Here is a 23,364-nt window from a genome sequence, read left to right as displayed (position 1 = left end):
CTTCAAAATGTTTTGAATCGATATCAAGGAAAAGGGTGAACGTGGCTTAACAAGATCTATTCTCAGTACATAAAAGATATAAAGCAAGAGCAAAAAACAATTTTAGAAGTTTCTTTTTACCAAGAAATACTTCTATGCAAGTTTCCTTACCAGAGTGACTGAGAAAAATCATATCACCTCAGTCACTCTGGTATAGAAACTTGCATAGAAGTATTTCTTGGTAAAAAGAAACTTCTAAAATTGTATAACTCCTGAGCTATAAATATATATTTAATAATATCCTTGTTAAGAGCATAATCAATGGCCCATAGTTCATTTCCAGGATACCATGCCCAAAGTGACATTTACACCAATTTCAAAACAGAAGTAAGAGTTCAAATGGGCTTTGGCTATTATAATAAATAATAATAATAATCAGCTAGGCTAATACCCAAGGCACCACCTTAGGCCCAAGTCATCTAGCGACTTATAATGCCTTTAAACAGATTTATGCCTTCGAATACAGTAATTACGGTCACTGGAGGGCCCCTTCCAAGGATGGGCCCCTAGGCCATGGCCTAGTTTGACTTAGGCGGAAATACGGCACGGCACTGGCCACAAGCTGGGATCAAACCCGGCTCCTCTTGCTGCGAGGCGAAAGTGCTAACAACTCCGCCACCCCACTTACTATTATTAGTACTAAGAATGAATTCATATTGACAGAGAATATGAAGGCAAAATCCTGGTGACCTCATGTTTTACACCTTATAGTCTCTTTCTCCCCCTATAGGCAGTAACTATCTTTCTTAAATCACAAAAACAGAAGCTATTGTTGCGCCTCCATATTTCTTAGTGGACGCAAGTTCATTCTTGTAATCACCTAAAGAATTACCATAGTAAGAAATAAAATCGGGTACTCACCAGTTTTGATCTCCTCCGCTTCTTCATTATCGTGAAGAGGCTTGTCATGAAGCCTGAGATAGACTTCGATTGCCACTCTAGCCGCTTTGAAGTAAAATGGATGTGAACGTAGGACATCTTCCAAACGCAATAGTCCAACATAAGCCCTCAAGGTCATTTTACGCATGCAATAAGTGTGGAAGTCAAACTGGTCTTCCGTTATTTCAGAAAAGTGCTACAAGCAAAAGAAGGGAATAAAATTAACAAAACCCAAAAAAGTAATGGAATAACTAATACCGACCCTGTCAATTTCGCAGCATTTCTTCATGGCATCACCCCACTTTTCCATCCTCTGGTACGCTAATGCACACTCAGTTTGAAACCACATACACTGCATTTCATTTAGGTTTTCCATTGCAGATACACCTTCCCGCGTAAATTTAGAGCACATTTCTTCAGAATCCTTGACCATATTTGCCCTTAACAAGTACTTGGCACATTTGGAGTTAATGTATCGATCGGCTGTGTCCAATGCTTGAGCTTCGTCCAAATATTTGACAGCTTCCATAACATTGCCAGCGTGCTAAAATTTAATTTATACAGTCTCAGATAATTGTTAAACAAAAATTTTTTAGAGTCAAAATACTTTATATATTCTAGCCTTTGCAACAAAAAGTTCTATTAGTGTTGGTGTGTGTTCAATAGCTTGGTCAATATAATCCATCGCTTTCACCGTGCAGCCCATGTAATCAAAGTGTTGGGCCAAAAAGTAGTATGTCCATAGCAATGCTGTGGCTGGCTCCTTATCAGCAATACCAACATCTGAAAATGAAATCAGAAAAGTTTAGAATGTTACCCCACTTCTATCATATCTAGCAATGAAAAACGGAAGAAGCTTTTTGTAGGAATCAGACACAGACTGAGCAGAAAAGATTAAAGAACTAAAACTTTTATTATAATTAAATGTAGATTATTCTGCCTATTTTTGGATTCAAGGTTTCGCTTATGACCCCAAGAAACTCATGCTTGTAATTGTTTCAAAACTCTTTTATGCCATAATATTATGCGTAAGAACAATACAGGATAAGTTGAGGAAGAGTGCAAAGTTCCATTGAATACCACGAAGAGGGCAAAGAAGAATTTTGAGACTTGCCTCAAAAGAATAAAGTAAAGTAAGTTACTTTAAGATTCTTGGGAAATTTAACACATTTTAAATTTCCAGTACAAAATAAAAATTATAAATAATATTAATGGGGAATGTCAGTCATTAATCATCAGAACTTCAAAGCAATTAATTTCCTTTGTCAATGTCGGGCTATTGTTATATGTTGGTTTTGGGGTACATGCAGGTGAATGACACATTGAAATAGTAGTACATCTAAATGACTGGTAAGAATTATTAACTTCACAGGTCTAAAATTTGTAATGTAAAAAATTTCACTATAGAGTAATGGCAGTGTTACATCACCCATGATTTTTCCTATTTATAAAAAATTCGTGCCCACTATGGCGGCCATGGCCAAAGCTGCGTAGTGTTACTACTCTATACCACAAAGATAATGTCAAATAAGAGAAAATCACTCTACAGCTAGGTCTCTCCTAAAATTTGTGCTTTTAATTGTAATTATCTTAAATATAATGTGGCTAGTTATGTGTCTATATAAATAAAGTCTAGCCTTACTCTTTCAATGGTCTCTGCATAATTTCTACATAGACAACTTTCAATCTCTAGAGAAAAAGCCTCCTCTTTAGGTAGCAGTTATATTAAAAGCATAAGGTAATTTACAGCGTAGAATAATTCTTACCATAGGAACAGGCAAAATGTTTTATTTTTAAGTGTACACTTTTAGTTGCAGAACAAGCGAAAAAATACTCCCAATTTAAATGTTATTTGTTCTTAGGTTACACTTGAGATCATCTCTTAGCTATTTGCATGACGCTAAATGCCCATGGTACACTATTAATTTTCACATAGTATAATCAAATGAAAACTTAGCCACTCATTCAAAATTTTAAACTTTAATATAATCCAATTCTAATTTGCAAATATTGTTTGAAAATCGAATACATTTGCATCACTATTTCTCCTTAAACAACTTCTGTGGCAGCTAACTTACTGTGGTCAGAATAATTTATTCTGATACCTAGTTAAGACTTTTGTGGTCCAGTTGACAACTATATAAAAGTAACTAAACAAAAACATACCTTTTTCACTAAAGACATCATATTTCTTGAGGTTTTCGACATAGGACAACATTAATTCTTCTATAATTTGAGCCTAAAAGTGAATGGTTAAAATTATTTATTATTTAAATATGGATTCGAAAGATATTGCGTGTAACATCAGTTAAAAAATATTTTTCATGCAGAGTATGAAAACCAAATATTACCTTGCCAGGCTCTTTGTAAAAAGGCCTCAGGTCAACAAAAAGTGGGGGAACTCCTTTATGAAGGGCATTTCTCATGTATGGGTCAACGAGTGATCGGAACTTTTCCCCATTTGTAAAAGTTAAAGGAATGCGGCGAGGAGTTTGGGCTTTAGGATAACGCTCCCGCAGCTCGACGTACAACTGAAGACGCTCTTCTTCATTTTCTGGAAAAAAGTTCTTATTTGTGAGTCAGTCGCTCGTATAAGCAAAGTTTATCACATATAGCTAACCTAATTTGAGCGCATTTTCTAGGCCTACATAGTAGGCATGATTTTCTGGATTACGATCCAGCATAACACGGTACATCTTTTCACCATCCTTCAATTGTCCAAGTTGCAAGAAAAGTTCGGCCTTTGTCTCCATGATGGAAAGCTTGTCGTAGATTTGTTCTTCATACGTTTGAAGATGTGCAAGTGCTTCTTCTAAGCCACCCGACTCGCGAAATACCATGTTTTGGTACAATAGAAGTTCACTGTGTTCGTAATCATATCCCCTTTTCTGCTAAATTTGACACAAACATTCATTTTAGGAATATTAATTAAAATTGAGAATCAGCTTCTAAGTTAACTTTTTTTACATTTTGAGTTTTTCTAAATTCCTCTAGAATTTTGAGGGCCATTTCATAATCCTTTAACAGGTGATAAGCCATTGCAAAACCTATCCATGAGGCACGTTGCGTGGGACGTAACAAAAACAATTGATATCGTGTATCCTGTAGTAAAAAGAAATCTACTTTAGTCCCGCAGTTTTTAAAATTTGAAATGCACATTGTTTTTTTTTCAAAATTTTAAATCTCCCTTTTTGGTAGCTCAATCAAAATAGTAATTGACAGTCAATATAAAGAAATCATTTTAACCTTGAGTGTTAATCTAAACTAGTAATAGGCCAAACCAATATGATATCGGTATTGGTTACCGATAACGCTTTTCTCCTGAATAATCAGTTTGCGTCTAATTTACCAATTTTTTCCCCATATTTTATAATTGATTTTAACTAAAACCAGGCCAATGGCACCGCTAACCTTGATATTTGCTAATTCGGCTACCGCAAGTCTGTGATAATTTCACATAAGGTGATAATTGGTTATATATCGGTATTAGTAATAATCAGATAGGTATCTAGGTATCGGTATCAGTAACTATTTCCCGAATCTCAAATATCGGTTAAATTTTGATATTGGCTAACACCAAACGAAACATTTTACTCTAATGGATTTATGAATTAAATACATGAACCTGTGCCAAACCAAAACCCATAGACAAAAACAAATTACTCATAACACCTTGTTTTAAATGGGTTTTTAGTGATTGTGACATGTTTCAATCTCCAAACAAAATTTTTTATACACAGTTTTAATTTTAAATATGATAAATCCAATCTTTGAGAATTATACAAGACAATGTTAAAACCTAGACCTTCTAAAAATTAATGAATTTGTTTAACTATAAAATGAATAACTTACTCTATATCCTTCAAGATCTCTCATTTGTATTTGAAGTAAAGAAAGATCCCTCAGAATTTGAATATTATCCTTAAAACAATGAAAAAAAATTCTAAGAACAAGAACAGGTTTTACAGCATAGAGATAATACATACCTTATCCCATTTTAAAGCATTTCGGTAACATTTTATCGCTTCATCATATTTCCTGTCTGACCTTTGAAGCAAACCATAGACATGCCAACCTATTTTTTTTTAAATTAAGGATTATGCTAAAAAAATATTGGAGTTACTAAAGCACTGTTCAAATATGTATTGAATTTCTATATTTTGCCATTTCTAAAGGATACACACATGACTTTTCAAGTCATTTCTAAGACCCCTTCTGACATAATCGTACGCTTCTTCTTTACGTCCTAAACAATTTAAGGTGAGGCCTTTCATGGCCTGTGTCTCTATATGTTACAAAAACAAAATTTCATTTACTAACATGTACACATAATAAAAAAAACACATTAAAGCACCTCCATGTTCTGCAAATTTTGGATTGGACAGTATCTGTTTGGCAAACTTCAGACCATTTTTGTACTGCTTGTGTTCGTAACATTTCTACAACAAAAATGCTTTGTAAAAATGATCATTTCTACGACTATTATAATTAAAAGTTCAGAAGGGTTATGTTTCTTAGAGTATGTTTAAATAACTTTTAGCTAACTATCAAGTAGACACTTTATTTTCTGAATTCAATGTTCTAAAATGGTACTTATTGTCCATATCACATTTATTTTTGGTCATAAGTATAGTGATACTAGGCCTAGGCTTACAACATCTAAAGTTGGAATGAAAAATTTTAATCATGTTCTTTTACCAATATCCTTTTAAACAAAGCGTTCTCTTTCGGTGGAAGCGGCTGGCTTGGTGACATACCAGATTAATATTACAATAAATTAAGGAATAGATCTTCAAGTGGTAAAGAAAATCGAAGTCCTCATAAAACCTCGTGGTTTTTACTTCAAAATGGAGGCAAACGCTACTGAGCGCGATTTTTAAGGTTCCAATATCTGTCACACAGTGGCGCACTAAGGCGAATGAACGAAAATGTAACATAGAGGTTATTCTACTATGAAATTCTGCAGAATTCCTCCTATGATATCTCCTAATATTCTTTATTTTATTTAGTAATTTAGTTTAGAATCTACGGCACTGTTTTCTAACTAATGAAATTCACAAATATTTCTAAAATATTCCAATTTTATGGTTTTGAGCTCGAGCATAATGACTATATGTGGAGACATTTTTTAGCGTTGCTTTTAATTCCCCTAATGCTCGAAAAATAAGCTCCTTTACTCTAAAGTCAGACAGTCAGTCCCAATAGTGTATTTTTCTCGACGGACTTTGAGTCTAGTCCAGGGCCGCGTCAAAATTCTGAGAAGGAATTCTTCTCTTGAGAAGAGTTCTTCGTGAGAATTTTTCTCCCCGTGAGAACTCGCTAAAATGCGTCAAATGTAAAAAGACTCTTCTAAAGATGGCGGCTTACGATAATCCCACGAACGTAGTAAACTAAGCCTTTGACAATAAATATTATTTTTACACGATTTCACGACAATATATGAAGGAAGGAAAGATTTTATTTATAATTTAAAAGGGAAGGTTTCATAGGAAATTAAATAACCATTCTATATTCTCTGAAATTAATTTTCGTTAACAAAAATATAATATTTTTTATTTTCTTCAGCATCAAGTAAACTTATTAGAATATTAGCTGACATTTTTATTTGTAATTTGAAATAGTGAGAATGCTCGGAGACGTTCTCACTCTTCTCAAGAGAACTCGTGAGAAGAGATTACGTCACCTCCTATGAGAAGGACCGACAAAATTTTGAGAAGTGAGAATTCTCACTATCAAGGGAAGAATTCTTAGAATTTTGACGTGCCCCAGGTAGCAGGAACACTGTATTTGACCTTGGATTAAGAATACCAAGATTTGACTTTGCAGGCTTTATTCATCCAAAGATAATATAAACCTCGTACCCTAGATTTGAAATAACTGCCTCGCGCGTAGTACACTTCCTGGAGAAACTCAGAAAAACTAGGTCCATACCTACCATAGTAATCAACTATAGATAAAACCAGGGAAAACTTTGATGACAACAGTGCCATCATATGTAACATAATTACTCATAAGTATGCCACTGTACCTTTATTCCATTCAAAAATCTTCACTAACGGTTTGTTTCACCACGAACCAGTAAAAAGGTGGACTACGTTAGATTTTAACCTTTTTATTCATCCTAGTAATTTTGGGAGTCACACTATTGGCTAGTAACATATTTATTTAAGCCAATGGAAAACCTCTAAATTGAGAAGGAATTTTTTGCGTCGCAATTTTAATCAGCCCAATGTAGCTTTATTGAAATTTATAAACTCGCTCGGTTTGTGTGGATGAACTTAAAACTATATTGTAGTTCATTTTAGCTCCTAAGCGGCTAAGCCTTGGTTGTTCAAACCGGTTTGTTTACTAAAATAATGGCCGTCGGTTTATCAGACGTAGAGGTTATTATACGACGGCATAATCGGCATTTGAGATTCGATGACATCAAATATGACGTCAAATATTACGTACGGTACGGATGACGCAATATCTGTGAAACAAACCGTTAGTGAAGAAATAGAGCTAGTGGCTTACTTATGAGTAATTATGTTACATATGGTGCCATGATAAGGCTATGGCAGCCAGGGTAGCACATAAGGATATTTTATTTAGTTGTCAGCCTGACTAGTGGGGGTAAAAATTGGGGTATAAAAACAATAAGGAATTAAGGATAGCAGAAGAAAATAGTTTTGCTTCACCCGGCAGAATTAAAATAGTAGTTTATTATCACTAAATTAAAAATGGGATTGATGAATAATGAATTTATGATACGCCATATTCGCCATTATTTATGATTATTTATGTAAATTTTTCACTAGTCAAATTGAGAATGCAACTCGTCAAAAGACGCATTTTCTTGCGTACAGTTTTCATTGGTTAGACGCTTTAGCGCCTGCTTCTTTCGGAAGGCGAAAATTCCGAAATTGTCTTCCCCCTTTCCTTAAAACGCTCAGCGTAAAGGCACGTCCAATGAAATTTGTACACAACACTGGGTTAACGTGTTTAAAGGCTAGCTGCGTTCTCCTTGTGTTTGTTGCTCCTAGATTACAGCGACCGATAGAGGCCGATTTTTCTGAGGCCACGTGCCAGAAGTGGGTAAACGCTTCGTTACAAAAACCCGTCAATCGGAAATCTCTCAGAATTCGAATCGGGGGAGTTCTATCTTATTATCTTTGATTATGCTAAAAAATTTAACCTATGTAAATCTGAAAAAAGTAGTTTGTAAATTCAGAAAACGGCTACGAAATAAGAAATCTTAAAATCCGTTTGGGTTTCCCTAAATTACTTGTGGTTTAGGATTCAAAATGCGGTTTATAATGTTTCCTGTAGTTATGTACACAGTAGCTAGGAATATGAAGACTAGCCGTACCCTGTTACATCCTCCTATATAGTAGAATCTTTTACTCGTGGTATTATTTCTGAACTTTACAGTACTACTAACAGTTTTAATATTTTTTACATTTCATCCATTGAGTTGGGAATATAGTACCTCTAGAGCCACAATTTGTATTTGATGACTGCACTTTCTTGAAATCATGTACGAAGCAAAACAGTTATCATTAGTCGGTAGCGTCATCTACCGCAAGTTAGCAGTGAGAATAATTTAAACCAGTGGCGCTATAACGTTGCTAACGAGTATAAGCAGACGACATTTATAAAAAAAACTATATTAGCTTTAAAAGATAGATGACGCCACCAACTAATGGTAACTGTTTCGGTTCGTACATGATTTCAAGAAAGTATATATAAATTGTAACTCTAGAAGAACTATATTCCCAACTCAATGGCTTAACCTTTAGGATCATCAAATATATCATGGACGTTGGTACATGATTTTGCGATGTTGATGGTCACTTCCATGCCATATGTTTTCTTATAAGCACCTGCAATTTCTTGTTTATCCAGTAAACCCTGCCTTTCTGGCATTTCAAATATATAAACAACTATAAAACGTATAATGGCCGAGGACGAATCATCAAAGAGTTCTGATACTCTTAATCCATATGACAGTCAAGACGAATGCCCCGCTATTCGTTTAACCCCATTGGGTTCAAGTGAAATTTGTGATGGAAATTATGCTTATTACGAATATGGGTATGATATTTTTTCTTCCAATTAAACAGAACTTGAAGTTTATTTAATTTTTTTTTGTAGAGATTATGAGACTGATAGACTTCAGAAACTTGAAGCTGAGCAGGAACAACTCAATTCTTCTTTATTTGCACTGACAACTCATTTTGCCCAAGTTCAGTTTAGGCTAAAACAAATAGTTGATGCGGATACTGAACAAAAAGAAGTGTGTTAGATTTGTTCATATATATTCTTAAGATTAACCAAGGGGCTAGCCGCTTAAGAAATTGAAATAATTATTTCTTGAAATCTAGAAATACACTAGAAATATAGAAATTTTAAGAAACCCAGAGAAATATTAGAAATCTCAGGTAAATCTAGAGATATATCAGAAATATTTGTGAAATCTTGAGATATATAGGAAATATTTGTGAAATCTTGAGATATATAGGAAATATTTGTGAAATATTGAGATTTATCGGAAATATTTGTGAAATATTGAGATTTATCGGAAATATTTGTGAAATATTGAGATTTATCGGAAATATTTGTGAAATATTGAGATTTATCGGAAATATTTGTGAAATATTGAGATTTATCGGAAATATTTGTGAAATATTGAGATTTATCAGAAATATTTGTGAAATTTTGAGATCAATCAGAAAAGCTTGAAAAAGATGTTAAATCTTGATCAATCAGAAATGCTTGAAAAAGATATGAAATCTTGAGATATATCAGAAATATTTAAAATCTTGAGATATATCAGAAATATTTGAAATCTTGAGATATATCAGAAATATTGGAAATCTTGAGATATATCAGAAATATTTGAAATCTTGAGATCTATCAGAAATATTTGAAATTTTGATTTCTATCAGAAATATTTGAAATCTTGAGATATATAAGAAATACTTGAAATTTTGAGATCAATCAGAAATATGTGCAATCTTGAGATCCATCAGATATATTTGAAATCTTGAGATATATCAGAAATACTTGAAATCTTGAGATCAATCAGAAATATGTGCAATCTTGAGATCAATCAGAAATGCTTGAAAAAGATAAGAAATCCTGAGATATATCAGAAATATTTGAAATATTGAGATATATCAGAAATATGTGAAATATTGAGATATATCAGAAATATGTGAAATATTGAGATATATCAGAAATATGTGCAATCTTGAGATATATCAGAAATATGTGCAATCTTGAGTTATATCAGAAATATTTGAGAAGTATTGGGAGTATTATCAGACTTTGCAAAAAAACATGGCGGCGTGGGATCTTTTCCAAATAACTTAACACCAAAAAGGGAAGTAATAGCATACCTGAAACTGAATCCGGTCCACTGGAATAAGGGTAGTCAACTTTATATAGGAATAGGCAGACTAGATTTTCTGGCTATGACGCTAGCGCCATCATCGCGTAAGCGCTGGTACTACTTTTGAAATTAGAAATAACTTCTCACCTTATGGGCCTAGGGGTAAGACAGTCTCAGATAATCTGTACACCGAGTTCGTGCATTTAGCACTGTTAAAGGCACATATTTTCAAGAGTTCGCGAGTTCCATTTAGCACTGTCAAAGGTACGGCAGTGTACACCGAGTTCGCAGAGTGTCTTACCCCTCGTTATGGACCCTCTCAAGCTCTAGCCCAAAACCTCTTTTGCTCCGCCTCTCTAGTGGGCAAAATGGGGCCCTTCATAGTCGCGGTGCCTTAGGCGCGAGCCTAGTGCGTCTAGCCATAGAAGCATCCCTGCACACGCGACGTTTACTTTTTGAAAGCCAAAATATTAGTCATTTTTCGCGTATATTTATTGAAATTTTTAGATGAATTTAAGGTGATAATTGGTACCGAAATAGAGTGGAATATAATAAATTCCAGGTGCAATTTCAATTGATTCAAAAGCAATGTCATCAAAACTTTAAGAGCCACACCGACATTTGCAAAATCTGGGTGAAAAATCCAGTATATCTTTTCTTTCACCTCGTGATATCGGATCCCGCCAATCATAATCTGGGATTTATCCAGCTCTATGGCCGTAGTTCGGGCGGGAAACAAGTAGAATTCAAACGCCGATGTGGCCCAGTAAGTTAACAAACTTCGGAAAAATTGCTATCGGCCTGAATTTTTGCAGGCAACTTAATTTAGTAATATTATATAAAATGTCAAAAGTCACCATCAATAGGCGCTTCAATAAAACATCTTCAAGGAAATTGCCAAGAAGTTAATTTTCCGAGATCCAGGACCGGCACGTCTCTGTTTATATAGAGCTTGTGGGAATTGTGGTAACTTTTCACCTGTAAATAGAACGTCGTGTTTTTGTTAAGCCTTAATACGTCAAAACAAAGCTACCTGGTTAAAAGCCTAAAAGGAAACCCTTTTTGCATACGCTACAAGTGAAACGTTTCCATTATTTCAACAAGCGCTATATAAACATTAACTTGCAGGTCCTGTCTGTCGAAAATATTACTTCTTGACAATTTCCTTGGAAGATGTTATACATGTATCCATAGAGATAGAAAAGAAATAGAGGCACTATTGTATCTGGCGAAGTTGACCGCGAGTGCCGACCATATTTTCGCCAATGTAGGAAGCCATGAGATGGGCAGATTACGTGGCGCCATCGACGCGCGGTGAAATGAAATACATTATTCCTTTTTGAAAATCAACTGTCATTTGATGTAAATAAAGGAAGGATAGATGGCGTTGCAAATTCTGCCCATCTAAGCTTTCATACATGCGTGGTGGGGGGGATTAATTTTCCCGGTCAAAAACAGCGTTTTTTCCCATTCGACCGAAAGAATTTTAAAATGTAGCCCAATTGGCGGGGTGATTTGGTATTTTATTTATAAGGTATGTACTATCGAAGATCCATGTTTAGGTTAGGTTAGAGTTGGTTAAGTTTACTATTTCAGTTGTGGTTCAGTTACTCTTCTTGACTAGGTGAAGATAAAAATATAATTCATGCTCATTCCAAAAGCCAATTTATATAGCAGCGTTTGGTCGAATGGGACACATAAAAGCGTTCGGTCGAATGGGACACATAAAAACCGCACGTTTCGGCGGAATTCGGTCGAATGGGACACCTCAAAAACCGCCTTCGGTCGAATGGGATTTCAGTCGAATGGGACTAAAGCAAAAACAGGGGTGCCTTAACGCGGTAATCTTCCCTCAATCGCAACGTCTATTGGTTGAGAGCACAATTTTTATGGCGGGAAATAGTAGCACGAAAATGGTAGTTGGCTAATAGAGAGGAACAATGGTAAAATCGAATTAATGTGCAATGTAACTTCAATTAAAGTCCATATATAGTGCCATAAGGATTACATCCACAAACTCGATAATGCGCAAAAACAATGAAAAAAAAACGTGGCAATTAAACTCCAGGGCGTCGTATCAAATTCTCGCGTTTTTAGTCAAGGAAGGTACCAAATTGTAAAACGCGTTTCGGGTACAACTTTCCACTGCGATTGCGCAAAAACGATGGCTTGTGCCGAAATATTCCATATAACCGTTTTTGTACAAAATAACCGGACCCAAAGTTTCGTAATTGGGCTTATAGCTGTAAATCCCATACAAACGGTCGAGCTACTAAGCTAGTTGCTTCGGCTGTTATGGGACGCACAAATTACTTCATCATCCGAAAACACTCAAATACAAAAAAAAATACAACCCGCAAGTTCAGGCATCAAATGTAACTATAACAATTTAGTTTTCTGGGTCAGGTCCACAAGGGAAAACCGAGCCCTTGGTTACTCCGCGAACTGAGAGGGCGATATAGCGGAAACCAACCTTCGGTTGCCGGGAGTTGAAAGAGCATGAGCGTTGGGAAATTGAAAATCAACAGTATAAGGGTCGCGAAGCGGGATATGACCTGTGGACCGCAAATGTGGCCAATTTGGGCGTTCTAGGGCAAAGGGTAGGGACGCCTATAGCGAGACAGACAGACAAACGTTTAGAAATATATTAGACCGACAGACAGAATGACATGGCCCGCGGACCACAGGTTGGAAGAGCACACAAAAAAATTGCGATTCGCTTAATTTCCTGATTATGAACAAATGTGGTCAATTTGGCTGTTCTAGCGCAAAGGAGGCGGACGCCTTCAGCGAAACAAATAGACAAACTTTTAGAAATAGATATATTAGATGGTACGGCGCTCAGCAGGAGAGAACTTTGATCCCGTGGAGAACATTCCCTTTAATAGCACCAGGCGGACCGCGGAGCAAAAGAATATACGGCTCATGAGAACAAAGTTCGCGTGGGGGATTCTATTCGCAAGGTGTGCAATGAGAAAACGTTTGGGTGTGCTAGGTTGACTGGGGCGAACGCCAATGGTGCTATTCACTTCCTTTGACCAGTAAGGATAACAATGCGAAGTTTGGGTGCGCTAGGTGGACTGGTGCGGACGCCTATAGTGATACAGATAAACCGACAAACACACACACAGACCGTCATTCTGAAATACATAGTAGATATATTTCTGAAATGTATAGTAGATATATTTCTGAAATGTATAGTAGATATATTTCTGAAATGTATAGTAGATATATTTCTGAAATGTATAGTAGATATATTTCTGAAATGTATAGTAGATATATTTCTGAAATGTATAGTAGATATATTTCTGAAATGTATAGTAGATATATTTCTGAAATGTATGGTAGATATATTTCTGAAATGTATGGTAGATATATTTCTGAAATGTATAGTAGATATATTTCTGAAATGTATAGTAGATATATTTCTGGAATATATAGTAGATATATTTCTGGAATATATAGTAGATATATTTCTGGAATATATAGTAGATATATTTCTGGAATATATAGTAGATATATTTCTGGAATATATAGTAGATATATTTCTGGAATATATAGTAGATATATTTCTGGAATATATAGTAGATATATTTCTGGAATATATAGTAGATATATTTCTGGAATATATAGTAGATATATTTCTGGAATATATAGTAGATATATTTCCGGAATATATAGTAGATATATTTCTGGAATATATAGTAGATATATTTCTGAAATATATAGTAGATATATTTCTGAAATATATAGTAGATATATTTAACACATCAATTTATAGTTTTGAACTAACCACCAAGTTGCAAGGGGAATTTATTAGTGGCACCTATCAGTTCAAAGGCAATGCTGACCCCCCCCCCCCCCATTTCTAAAATTCTACACTCCTATTTGCGTCTACGTTGAGGATTTTGGCCTACTCAAAAAAAGCATTTGCGAAATGTGCCAGCAAAACTCAACGTTTAAAAAACTAAATCTAATATAAAGTGCACTTTTATACGTATTTTGAAATTTTTAATATGAATGTTCATTTAAATACCATACTTATTTGTAGGTGCTTTTGAAAGATTTGGAAGAATTTGCTTTTCGAGGAATACCAGATGTATTTGACTACAACTATAAAGATGAACACGATGATAGTGTTCAAGTGGTATGATAAATTAAATTTGCGAAAACATGATTGAATATTTTTTTTCAAACGTCATTACATAGAGTGATCAAGATCGCGAAGGGAAGCTGGAGGAACAAAGATTGAAACAGAAAGAGTTGATAAATCAGTTAAAAGGGCAGTTGGAAGATCTCGAAAAATACGCGTATGAGGTAACGTATTTAGAGTCGACAAAGTGCCGTGCCTCAAAGGCGACTGACTGAACTGCGTTTCTGATAAACAGACAGGAGAAGCTGGGATGCCTCAAAGCATGATTCTTGAAAGACATTCGGTCATTGTTGAACAACTGAAAGGCAACCTCGCTTTGGATCTGGATGAGCTGGATAAATTGAGCCCCGAAGAGCTCAGATCCCAAGTTGATCAAGCTATTAGAAAAGTAAAGATTTCTATTCGCTTTTCATTTTGTTGATTAATTTCTTTAATGTATTAACAAAACGTAGAACAGTGACTGAAAAAATACTAACAACCTATCTCCCTAAATTTCCTTCTTTAATTACATCTACGCGTAACAATGGTGTCTTGGTGAACTAACAACGTCAGTTAGTTAATCCGGTTAAGATGAAAGAGCAGCTTGTTGGTCAACTTAAAACTCAAATTACTGATTTAGAAAGGTTTATAGAGTTCCTCCAAGGTGAAGTTTCTAATCAAGGGACGGCTCACTGTACTTGCAACTGTCCTATTCATGGCAAAGTAAGTTTATTTTATCACGAATATACGCGATCTCCGTGCAGAAACGCTCTAGTTTTTTTTACTTTGGTAGCTTCCACGGGTAAAGTAATTGTTCATGTAGTCAATCGGTATTTTACCCTAGTTTATTGTACTGTGAATGTTCCCGCGATAAACTTGTTTAGATGAACCCCTTTTTGAGATAATGTTTTGTCTGTGTCTAAGCTTTGTTTCTTAAATTAAGAAATACATTTAGTTGATCAGCTTCTGCTACGAGCAACTCAAATTGTCTATATTCAAAATAATATTCGATAATTTTATTTAGTCTGCTGAATCCTCGATGAAGAATAAAACTAGAATGTGCCACCCTCCAAATCTCAAAGGCATTCAGCATTCATACGACGATGAAGTATTTAAACGAATTTAGTGAAATGGTTTGAAAGAGAAAATTAACAACAATATGTTCGCAAAGTCTTTAAATAGATCATCCGTGAAAATAATCCGCCGAGCCTTTGCCTTGTTGCAAATATTCGCTCTCACCCAATTTGGTTGTGGTTCGTCATCTTTCGAGAGAAACGTTTTGAAGAAAACGGATAAAGTGAATCACTGGGGGTAAGTGCTGTTTCTTTCCGTAGCAATTAGTCCATTGCTTTACATTTACACCTGGAAGGTTTTGAACTTTCAGTGATTTAAGAGCTAATTTAGAAATAGCCATTAATAATGTACAAGAATTAGCCGCTAATCAAGAACCAATCGGCGTTGATAGCGATTATACCAGTGATTCTGAAGATGTAAGTATTCGTAAAATCAACAAATAAATAATATTTCATGTTTTTTTTGGTATAATTAAGTTCTTCATATAGTTGAATTTCGATTTTTTAAAAGTTCCGTATAATTTAACGGGCTTTTCAAGGAAAACTAAATTACTTGACACGTACGGAAACAAAAATGTCCCACCCTTAGGCAAAAACTAAAACACCTCGCGCTTACGCATAAACTAAAACACCTCGCGTTTTCGCAAAATTAAAACGCCTCCCGTACGGAAAACTAAAACACCTAGCGCGCACGGAAACATTTATTGGCCCGCGCTTGCGGAAACCCAAATTAAAGAATCGCACCAACGGAAACCTACTTCAATAGTTGGTCCGAGAGATTGAGGAGAAACCTAATTGATCGTCCCAGCGCGGAAGTATTGAAAAAGCAATCCCTGAAATTTATTCTTTCCGCAGGTCCCTGTAATTCAATGTAACGAAAAACTAACAACTGCCGTGAGGAAAGATCTAGCGACGGCTATTCGAGATTTAATGCAACATGGCCTAATGCCAGTAAAAGTCTTCATTTGTCTTAACTAAATAGTCCAGTTGGATAGCTGATAAACGAATGAAATATTTACAGATTGGACAAAGTACCAGTTTAGTTCCATTGGGCTGTTTCCCCGTTCGATCCGCAACCGCCACAAAGATAATGCACGTCTGGGACCTTATATTCAAATACTACGAATTGAAGGTCAGTTTCATCAGTATAAAACTGTCATTTGCCGGATAAATAGCAAAACAATATTTAACTGCAGAATGGAAGAATGTTTAATGCTTCTCCAGCTCGTAAATTGTCTCAGAGTTTTAACTTAGAAATTGTCGGCGGTGCTGCCATTACGTCGAAACAGGTAAAACAGTTTCCGCATTTAGGTCTTGTAGTTAATGATTAAATAATAATAATAATAACAAATATTTTTTATTGAACAGACACTTTTAGGAGCCATAGACAACATAATGTCGTCGCACACGCCGCTCAAAAGAAGTGCAGATTCCCATTTTAAAGCATTTATTTGCGCAGCTCTCAAGTAAGATTGCGGAAGAATATTATAGCTCAAGGTTGTCAGTAATGTAAGGATTTTTTTCATACGCTTGACAGCCAAAAGAAATTGGTTAGTTGGTTAAGACTAATTGTAAGATGTCGACCGCTAACTGACAAGTATTATCAAACATGGAGTTATACGCTAAAAACAGGTGTGTATGCGTGTAATTCCAACAAATTTTAACGCAAACCTTACGCTTACGTGCGTGCCAACTTTATTGGTTCTCACTAGTACAAACGCGCCACGATGGCTAGCGTCAACTTAAAAAATCTCGGCGCGCTAATTGAAACTAAGCACAATTCATTTTTTGTGATGACGCTAGCCCTCGCGGCTTTTTTTCGAGCGAAAACCAATCTTAACACGTGTTGTAAATCGGCTTTTAAACGAAATTAGTTTCTTTAAAGGCTTTGAAGACGCTTTCAAGGCATTAGAACGGCTCAACCAATACGATTTCGATTTGCCCGTGGACCTCGCTGTCCGCCAACTCCAAAACATTAAAGATGCATTTTGATTACGATCATACCTAGATTTACGAGAGCCAATGTCAATTGGTTTTCAAACTATTTTAAAATTTGTGCCGAATCTGTTAATATATATCTTTTGTAACCTTTTAAACAAACTTGTACTTATGAAATCGCTAGTGAGTACATAATGTTAAAAGCTAACTATATTTATTTTTAGTTTCCCTTTTTTATAAATCTCAAAAATACAAGTAGTGTGCAGGTACTAACGCGATTTAACTGCAAGAACGTTTTACTTCTAAAAGTACTTCTAAAGAAGGTACAATTTTGCTACTTCCGAAAGTTTCAGTCATTTGCCTTTTTGGCCTTGTTTCTTATTTTGAAAATCGTTGCATTTCATTCATAGCGAATACATTTAAAATATTTTTACTTTTCTTTGGTTGAATCGAGTCAAGAAGACCATTAAATCAAATTCGTCAGACGTTTTATCAAAATCCAATTTACCTGGTAATATCTCGAATTTCTCTAGCAATAGTTATTAATTTAAGTGGACAGGTGGACCCGGTGAAGTAATTTTTACCAAACTGTATTGAAGGAACTATACGAAAATGGTACATGTAATATCATATTTTTAAGTTCAGTATTCTCCGAAATCTAGTCAATTTTTTTGTTTCAATATCCGGTATTTTTCTTGTAATTTATGAAAATATACTAAACATTATTAAACATCTTGGAAATGTTTTATTTCTAATTTTAGGCACCAGATACATTTTTTCAAAGTTATTAATATCATACGAGACATTATGTTACTTATGGTAATATACATTATTTATTTCAAATAATGTTGTAGTTTAAAACTAAAAATTAAAGTGATGATAACCTAAATGACATCACTAACAGCTGCGTAATGATTGTAATGCGGGAAAGAGCAGATTAAGGTATTGCGTACTCGGTTTTTAAGGGACATTGTACTAATGTTTCCCTCTTAATATTAATAAAATGTATTGATATTGTTCAAAATAGGTGATTAAAGTCAGAGTATTTTGTAAATTATTCAATAATACTTATCCGATATTAATGACAATAGATGGCGGTACGGTCGCTAGTGTGTTTACTAAACGATCGGTAGATGGTGCTAGTGAAGGTTTTTAATACCCAAAACGCCTCGGAAGAGAAAGCCGATAAATATAATTACCGCCAGATTTGAGGTTTTTTATTGTTTCAAAACGTCATTGCATTATCAAACAAAACATTTCTGAATAGTATTAGTCCTATTTTCATAAAAGCTAGCGGCACATTCACCATTGTTCGGTTTCCCGTGTTGCTTTTGTAAAATTCGAGCTAGTGTCATGCGGTATTGACAGAATTACAATGATGTAATTTTGGATAGTCCATTGTTTTTTTATTGTATTCGCGGACTAGCGCTGAAAGGCTTTTTCTTTCGAATGTGGGCCTGCACTATTTAAATCGTGCATCGACCTATTATTACGTGGTCAATACTCGGCGCCAGTTTTCCATTGGTCAGCTCGTCGTTTTTCGTGTGTATATTTAAGGCACAGGCTAGCGCGGGTTCGTAGACGCTGCTGGAAGGGAAACACTTAAGTGTTTTATTGACTGGTACCTGGTCCGGATCCAGAGTGCGGGGTTCACTCAGGCATATGAAGTCCCCTGAATAAATAATTCTTAATCCTGATTTATACCGCTGCGGGGCCAGGACGAAAAAATCAATGGAGTGGATTAAATATATATAATATATATCTTGAAGAGGTTGAAAAACAAAATGTGGAGAGCGCTTGGGAGTCGCGGGGACCATGAAATCGATGGAAGTGGTGCATCAGCGGGCCACCGGTGTAAAGCGAAAAAGGTCTTCTGAGTAGGCCTTTTGGACTTTTTTCGTGACACACATAGCGGATAGCAATCCAGGCTATACACGAAAATCGTCAGCGGCGCTTTCTCTAGTGTAATTTTCGGAACAATTCCGCCCGCCGTGTATATTTGAATGAAAAACTACACGTGAATCAATGTTTAGTTCCGGGGCCGCGGTATAGGGGTTTCCAGACTTATGAGGGCCCCGATCGAGCGTGAGGAAAAGTTTCTGGCGTAAGGGTCGAGCGTCACGCAAGCGCCATCGAGTTATTAAATGCGCTGGCGCATGCGCGTACGCCGGTCGCTTATCAGATGTTACAAGATGGCGGCGGCGAAGAGACTATGTTGTTCTCGGGTGGGGATTCGCGGCTCTTCAATAGCCGATAGATTAAGTAAAAAATGTGGCGAAAGTGTTGAAATGAAAGTGCCGGACACCCTTCTCGATGTGTGCGCGAAAGTTGTGGCTTTGTACATCCCATTTCAACGTATCGAGGAACGCTACGATCGGATTCCCGAACCAGTGCAGAGGCGGATTATTTATTGGTCTTTTCCCCGCAATGAACGAGACATCTGTATGTATTCGTCGCTTTCCAGCGATAGCGGTGGATGCGCCGATTACCAAAAACTTCCCTTTTATCGAGGTCTACGACTGTACGAATCCGGAGGTGTCGAAAACGTACTGCAAGTTGGTAAGTTGGTCCGAAAACCTAGCTACGCCTATGATGAGAACGCGTCCCCGTTGAGAACTTAGCCGCTCGCTGCTGCAGTGTGTTCCCCTCTCTCCCGTACCCCGAGTAGGCTTTTTTTTACGGGGCCCGCTATGAGGTTCGTCGATTAGGCTTATGTGGACGGTCAAACAAAGGAGCGGCTGCCGTCGCTGCCGCGAAACGGAGCCGAGCGTCGCGCGAGTCCACCACCACCACCACCCCGGGGATTCCGAGCGAGGCGGCAGTCAGTCGTGCATGCCGCAGGCACGGCAGCTATCACGGCACACGTTTTAATTCGACCTTGGGGGAGGGGCACGATAGCAGTTTCCTCGCTGTTCCCGTAAGAGATCCCCTACGCTTTCGGGCGCTTTTTCCGCCTCTTTTCCAATACCCCGAGTCTTTTGAAAAGCGTCGCCCGAGAAGCTAAGCCTCTGCCTCTGTATTTCTTACGAAAAAACTCGTAGCGCTGTTTTTCTGTTGGAAATTCGCCGCCTTAGGTTTTGCGGAGAAAAACTATCGTAAAAACTGGGCCCGTCAAGCGTAGATTACTATCTAGGCCTAGCGGATACAGTAATCACGTTGAGCCTGTGCGGATCAGCCACATTGAAAGAGGGGAAAAAACTACGAATGCAAAACGACTCGGGTTAATAATTCTTTTCTCGGAGCCCCACGCCTGTAATTTTAACCTGGAAATTACCGTGAAAGAATAGGGTAGTACCGCACTCGAGGATATATTATAGCGACGTTTTATCTCCCCTTTTGATGTTCGCCAAACGTAGTCAGATTTCTGGGAACTATGTTTGACTAAAAGGCGCCATGCAAAATTCCCCAGCGCGAATCGTAAAGGGAAAGCGGACGGGCTTTTTGGGGGGAATCGACGAAATCGCTGCCAGTGAAATTTGACATTTTTTCGCATGTTGAACTAAACCGTGAACGGAGAAAAGGATTTGAGCGTGAATAAAAAAGCCCATTAGCCTCTTTTCAAACAGTGCGTCCATTTTTTAATGTGGGTCTAGGCTTTGAACGAGAGATTTGGTTCATGTGCAATCTAACTAATAAAAAACGGTGCCAGTTCTACGCTTGGTTGAAATCGTTATACGCGCTCTCCCCCACTTTGCAATCTCAGATTTAAATTCTAATGTCGCGTTTTAACGCTGATAAGTATTTCCTTTTTGCTTAATTTGTCGCGTTCAGTTTCATTTTCTTAACTATATATAATTATCATTTTACTCCGGTGGTCTACGTTTACGGTGAATTATTTAATTATAATTTAAATTAACTTTTTGTCTTATTACTTTCTAACGTTATTTTATCTTAAATTTAATACGTAATCGTCACGTATTGACGTAATGAAGAAAGTAAACGGTTGTCTCAAGGGACGATTTCCAAGGCGAAGCATTGAGGTCACGGGGTCGTTTCAAATTCTACAAATTTAGTACGAAAAATTCTAAATAATTAAAATTTAATATTAAATTCTAAATCTTGAGGTCATTATTTTAAAGACGAAATTTTGTATTTTCATGTACTAAATCTTATTTACAACTAACTACAATTCTTAGAAAATTTTACTAAAAAAAGAATTTCCCTAATGCGACCATCGCCGTTAACGTCCCTGTTATTTTTTTTTCTATACCGGTACAAGTACCACTATAATTAAATCCTGTAATAGTTTATCCAGTTAACTAACTTCGCACTTCTACTGACCCCCTTCATATACTAGTGAAAATTATTGGCTCCACGTGGAAATCAAAATAATGTTGCATTTATGCAAAATATTGGAAATTATCCGTCTGTGTTTTTGAATAGTGTAAAACGAACTACTTTAAAAAAGGGGGGGGGGGGGGTTGTACATTGACGCGTTTCTTGAACCCATAACAACGGCTTGTTATTCAATCATTTCCAGACGTTTCAGAAGTTGATTTAAATTTTAACCTATTAAATTTTACGTAAATAAAGTTTTTAGCGGTAATTTAAGCCGAACTTATCGTATTTTTTTTTACCAAATTAGATTTAAAAACAAAATGAACGGCTATAAAGTATTTCTCTAAGCCATTGAAACGAAACAAGATTTCAACCGAATAACATCAGCGTTTAGGGATACGTAAGAGTTATATTATATACTTCTGGTAGAACGAAATTTCAGTAAAAAACAATAAACGGGTTGGGTTGGATTAATATTTGAACGCGGGTACACTGAATAGCTCTAGTTCAGCCAATAGTTTATTCTAACAATCTGCAAACTAAATATTATCTCCAATTTAAACAAATTTGTTTTTCCTTGATACTTCTTCGATGTATACTCGGCTAAAATAATATTTGAAACGATATCGAAATGGGACCCTGGCGGTGGAAAAAGTATCGCGCGCCGGTCTTTGTACGAAAGCGATACAATTGGGGCGACACACCCCCACAAGCCCCCAAAAGTCGACGCCGAACGCTGGTTTCTGTCGAAATGACGAGTCTGCCATAGTTCTGGGTAGACGCGGCAATTCTCTCTTTTTTTGGTACGGTAGCCTTTCGAGCGCGTATAGCCTTTAGTGGTGGAATTCCTGGACAGGATTTGCCATTGGCTACAGGTAGGGGACCCGGTTGGCCTTGAAAGTTCACCTCGGAGCGGAACTTTGCGCTTTTCCAGCGAAGTTGTCAGTGTACTTCTGCCGCGGCAGCGCTGGTATTATTCTCGAAGGAAGCGGCCATTCCTGGCTAGTACGCTCGAAAGAAAAAAGCTTTTATCCGGCGACGTAGCTGGCTGACTATCACGCCGAAATAACGAGTCCCGCCGCAAAATGCCTACTTCAGTTTGCCGAGAAACAAGACTGCGCGTCGCGCTGACTGGACGCCGGTCGATACTCCAGCTTCATTTCTACGCTAGCCTCGTCTCTCCGGTGTGGATTTTGCGAGCTTATTTTGATTAGGATGTTGATTTTCCATTATCATGTTTAGTACTCTCGCATTATTGCTACGACTCGTTGCGGTTTTATTATTTATTTTTAATATCATCAATGCGCTTATATTTAAATATTTAGAATTAGGTCTAGTTTCTACAATTCATGTACAAATTGAGAATTGAGAAATTTTGATTTTTCTAAATTAATATTAAACCAATTCGATATTTCACAATACGTTAGTCCTTATTTCAATATTTTAAAATAATTTCATTTCAAATATTCATCATTTTCGTTATTAGAAAACGAATATCAACCAAATACTGTTCGAAAGTTATTTTTCAAATCGATCTTGACCAAATTCGATATTTAAAAATAGATATTAAAAAAATTCGATGTTTAAAAAATATCAAACGAAATTCGATGTCTAAAAATAAATATCAAGTGAAATTCGATGTCTAAAAA

General features: G+C 36.4%; 3 protein-coding genes across 4 annotated transcripts in view; 2 read left to right on the top strand and 1 right to left on the bottom strand.

The window, feature by feature from the left end:
• The window catches only part of Naa15-16 (N-alpha-acetyltransferase 15/16), a 43,373-nt gene extending 37,582 nt beyond the window's left edge, over positions 1 to 5,791 (bottom strand). The window contains exons 1-12 of one of the 2 annotated variants that reach the window (XM_090174042.1): positions 5,617 to 5,791; positions 5,273 to 5,357; positions 5,099 to 5,203; positions 4,905 to 4,993; positions 4,771 to 4,839; positions 3,886 to 4,020; positions 3,539 to 3,809; positions 3,270 to 3,472; positions 3,085 to 3,157; positions 1,526 to 1,701; positions 1,181 to 1,462; positions 901 to 1,114 (exon numbers count right to left, since the gene is read on the bottom strand). In XM_090174042.1, the coding sequence (XP_090030168.1) occupies positions 901 to 1,114; positions 1,181 to 1,462; positions 1,526 to 1,701; positions 3,085 to 3,157; positions 3,270 to 3,472; positions 3,539 to 3,809; positions 3,886 to 4,020; positions 4,771 to 4,839; positions 4,905 to 4,993; positions 5,099 to 5,203; positions 5,273 to 5,357; positions 5,617 to 5,673 (1,759 nt within the window). In that variant the 5' untranslated portion in view covers positions 5,674 to 5,791. The remainder of the gene's footprint in view (positions 1 to 900; positions 1,115 to 1,180; positions 1,463 to 1,525; positions 1,702 to 3,084; positions 3,158 to 3,269; positions 3,473 to 3,538; positions 3,810 to 3,885; positions 4,021 to 4,770; positions 4,840 to 4,904; positions 4,994 to 5,098; positions 5,204 to 5,272; positions 5,358 to 5,616) is intronic. The other variant, XM_090174043.1, reaches the window with a different exon arrangement.
• Positions 5,792 to 8,717: 2,926 nt separating this feature from the next.
• LOC149947572 (RUN domain-containing protein 1-like) lies at positions 8,718 to 18,171 on the top strand. The gene is made up of 15 exons (XM_090172368.1): positions 8,718 to 8,994; positions 9,055 to 9,196; positions 14,346 to 14,441; positions 14,504 to 14,611; positions 14,683 to 14,835; positions 15,000 to 15,149; positions 15,451 to 15,534; positions 15,598 to 15,737; positions 15,811 to 15,916; positions 16,355 to 16,450; positions 16,521 to 16,631; positions 16,696 to 16,788; positions 16,868 to 16,965; positions 17,037 to 17,131; positions 17,385 to 18,171. The coding sequence occupies exons 1-15, from the start codon at positions 8,858 to 8,860 to the stop codon at positions 17,489 to 17,491; spliced, it is 1,716 nt and encodes a 571-aa protein (XP_090028494.1). The 5' UTR covers positions 8,718 to 8,857; the 3' UTR covers positions 17,492 to 18,171.
• Positions 18,172 to 19,333: 1,162 nt separating this feature from the next.
• LOC149947571 (zinc finger SWIM domain-containing protein 6-like) overlaps positions 19,334 to 23,364 on the top strand; it is a 48,928-nt gene continuing 44,897 nt past the window's right edge. Inside the window, exon 1 of the mRNA XM_090173933.1 lies at positions 19,334 to 19,996. Within this exon, the coding sequence (XP_090030059.1) occupies positions 19,582 to 19,996 (415 nt within the window). The 5' untranslated portion in view covers positions 19,334 to 19,581. The remainder of the gene's footprint in view (positions 19,997 to 23,364) is intronic.

This window comes from Leiobunum rupestre, chromosome 4 (genome assembly GCF_980474605.1).
Source record: "Leiobunum rupestre chromosome 4, qqLeiRupe1.1.hap1, whole genome shotgun sequence".
Taxonomy (NCBI): domain Eukaryota; kingdom Metazoa; phylum Arthropoda; class Arachnida; order Opiliones; family Sclerosomatidae; genus Leiobunum; species Leiobunum rupestre.
The sequence above is the reverse complement of the archived record's forward strand: the minus strand, read 5'-3'. Positions and strand labels throughout refer to the sequence as shown.